The sequence below is a fragment of the Centruroides sculpturatus genome, unplaced genomic scaffold, assembly GCF_000671375.1.
Source record: "Centruroides sculpturatus isolate CEXI.00-Female unplaced genomic scaffold, Cexi_2.0 scaffold236, whole genome shotgun sequence".
NCBI lineage: Eukaryota > Metazoa > Arthropoda > Arachnida > Scorpiones > Buthidae > Centruroides > Centruroides sculpturatus.
The window spans coordinates 805,239-808,610 of record NW_019384403.1 but is presented as its reverse complement, the minus strand read 5'-3'; the positions used below and the strand labels follow the sequence as shown (position 1 = coordinate 808,610).

At 37.0% G+C, this 3,372-nt stretch overlaps 1 protein-coding gene and 1 long non-coding RNA gene across 2 annotated transcripts in view; one reads left to right on the top strand and one right to left on the bottom strand.

The window, feature by feature from the left end:
* Positions 1 to 8: 8 nt before the first annotated feature.
* On the top strand, positions 9 to 760 carry LOC111618712 (protein argonaute-2-like; the record flags this gene model as incomplete). Its single annotated transcript, XM_023360282.1, has 1 exon — positions 9 to 760. A coding segment is annotated over one exon (645 nt), but the record flags the coding sequence as incomplete, so codon positions are not given.
* A 1,680-nt stretch (positions 761 to 2,440) lies between these two features.
* The window catches only part of LOC111618734, a 22,508-nt gene continuing 21,576 nt past the window's right edge, over positions 2,441 to 3,372 (bottom strand). The window contains exon 2 of the long non-coding RNA XR_002755631.1: positions 2,441 to 2,869. This is a non-coding gene — a long non-coding RNA (uncharacterized LOC111618734). The remainder of the gene's footprint in view (positions 2,870 to 3,372) is intronic.

Genomic DNA, 3,372 nt, shown 5'->3' with positions numbered 1-3,372 from the left:
TGGTCTCGTTCTATCGAAACACCGGAGGAAAAAAACCCGAAAAAATCATATTTTACAGAGATGGATTGAGCGAAGGCGAATTTTCTAAAGCGGTAAACAAGGAATTGATGCTAATGCGCGATGCCTGCGCAGAAATGAATCCTTCCGAAGTATACCAACCGCCCATCACTTTCGTCGTGGTGGGCAAACGACACCACACACGTTTCGTGCCAGAAAACTTGGAAGACGGAGTGGGAAAACACCGCAACATTCCCCCGGGCACGACCGTGGATACGACCATCGTCCATCCCACCCAATTCGATTTTTACATCTGCAGCCACACCGGCATCCAGGGCACCAGCAGACCCGCCCATTACACTGTGCTGTGGGACGATAACAATTTTACGGCCGACGAGTTGCAAACCCTGTCGTATTACTTGTGCCACACTTACGTCAGGTGCACACGAAGCATTTCCATCCCGTGCCCCGTTATGTACGCGCATCTTGCAGCATACCGTGCCAAACAGCATCTGTTGGCCAGATGGGAGGATGGAGGCAGGAACAACGATTCCAATTCTAATCTCAATCTTTCGAACGAACAGCTGTTGGACAACAGCTTCAAGTATTCGGTCGAAGTCGATCGCAAGATCACAAATACCATGTATTTCGTTTGAGTATTCCTCGCGACGGCTGTCACGTATGCCATTCATTCGAATGGCATTTCCTTGCAAAATATATTTTGTTTTAAAGTCAAAATTGTACATTCAAAGTATAATTTATTAAAATTTCAGTTTATCTGAATATTTTGATGATTTATTAGAATATTACAAAACTATCCACAAAAATAAAGAAATGCCAACATTAAGGTTGTATTTAATAAACTGGGACACTCAAAATCGAGCAATACCAGAGAATTTTCATGCCTCGATTCTCATCACGCGACACTACACTGTGGGCCTAAAAAATGAGGTCCTCTGAGTACTCAAAAGGGGAAAAAAATTAAAAAATTATAGATATATTTAAATGAATTAAATGCCTGTGTCAGCATATAATCGTAATTTATACATTTCAAAATATGTAATTAATTAAGAAAATGAGAATAGCACGATATTATATTAGATTTTTTGGATTTAATTATATTTTTACACATCAAGATATTCGTTCCTGACTGAAGTGCAGTGATGGCATGCGAATTCACGTTAGATTATTAAGGAGCGCTAAATTAAAGCTATTTGTCACTCTGCACAAACGGTGAATTCTACCTTTATTCTAAAACTTCCTTAATATTTGACTTCGTGTTAACTACTTACTTCATAAGACATACAGGGTGGGTAAAAAGTAACTAGGTATTAAGCAATCGCCATAATTTTTGAGATATTAATGCAATCGTAATAAAGTTTACGTATGTACGTATATCAGCCAATGGAATTATATAATTTTTGCGTCAGTGGATTAGACAATGAGCGAGAGAGGTCGCACGTGCAATGGCAAGAAAGATGGACGACCACTCCTGTTTGGGAGCCAGCGCAGATTGCTCTACGCTATGAGGTGTGGAAATCGGTGGTTGCCGTGTAGTGACGATGACGTGCGGTGATGGATGTCATGCGGATACAATCGAGAATTGTCATTAGGAGCTAATGACCAAAGGTTCGGTCGCGTACGCATAGAGAAGCGACCGTTCATCCACATCACGATCTTCGGGCGTTTGAGGAAGTTGGGGATGGTAGTGATGCCTATATTAAATTTTAAAGGCACGAGTCTGTATTTCCATTTAATAATGTAAAACTTGAATAATTTCATCGTATTTGCTTTGGAAATATAGAAATTATAACGATTTATCAATGCCTAGTTACTTTCCACCCATTCTGTATATTGAATGTCCGTTTAGATACTGTATTTATATTTATTCCAACAAATCAGAAAATATCATTTTATTTTTACATAACTGTACATTATATTACAATAACTACAATATGACGTAAATATCGAGATATAAAGGTAAAAATATTTGAATATGTTCACCAAGTTGCATATAAAACCATCGGTTGATAATTATGAACATTCCTCCATTAAATTTCAAAAAAAATCTGTAAATGTAGATTTGAAATAATAGTTTTTTTGTTATTAACCAATCACTTAGTGTTTTTACTGTGAAAATCAATTCTTTAACATCGGAAATCATTCTTTAATAATGTAGCATAAAATAATCCTGGTTTATTGATTTTTCTGGTTATCTGCAGCATCTTCCTCGATAAAAGACTGTACTATAATCACTGGTATTAATCCCTGTGTTCTGACCAAATTACTTTTACTCTCTTTATTATTTAAATTCATTTGGATCTCCTCCGTGTCTTCTTTAGATTGGGCCAAATTTCCCGAAGAGGGTTGATTAATTATTACGGGTGTCATCAACACATTCGTAGGTCTGTTTACGTTTGCATCCGAGTCAAAACCTCTATGGTTTTTTATGTTCGAATCCTTACCTAAATTCCTCTCGTTAACTTGAGATGGAAGGAATTGGTTTCTCCCCGCATTACGAAAATTTTCGGAAATTTTAGAATTATCCGACTGTACTTGTATTCTTCCATTGACTCTGATTATCCCTAGAGGTGAGTAACTTTCGGTTAAGAGCTTCTCTCCGTTTATGTTATCGTTTGAAAAAGGTGCTTTTGTGTTAGAGAAGTGGTGAGGTTTCGGTGGTTCCTCTCTGTTGTTAGGTAAATAGGAATTCGAATTTTCGTAGGGTTTAACTTTTATTTTATTCGACCGCTCCTCTGTACTGTACACCAAACTGCATCGGTTTTCAATTGTTTGTTGTAAAATTAAACACCGATCCACATAAGTCAAACAACATCGAAATATCCTGAATAGAGTTGCGTGTTTTTCTCGGCTACAGTTAAAAGAAATAGACCCACCTGTTAGCAAATCTAATACAGTAATACCCCGAACTTACGCTATAGGTGGGACCGAGCGGTAACCGCTTTTAAGTCGAATTCGCGTAAGTCGGGGTATAATTTCGCAAATAAATGCATACAAATAATTTTTAATTGGGGCCGGAGGCTAAAGAAAACTATAATTTAGAAAAAAAATGTTTAATAAAAATCTTAGATAATACATATGTACAGTGGAACCCCGGTTAACGAACGTCCTGGTTAACGACCAAATCGGTTAACGAACTTTTATTTTGCAAAAAATTTGTCTCGGATAACGAACAAAATTCGGATAACGAACGTAACGGTATTTTGTGTCAAATTTTAGTTGGTGTTAGGCATGCACGAGTTAAGTATTGCTTTTCCGAGTGTTTGTGCTATACTTCTTTTTTCAGTTTTGTGATTTATATATTTAATCAATATGGCATCCAAGAAAGAAAAAAGTCATAGTGGCAATAGAAAA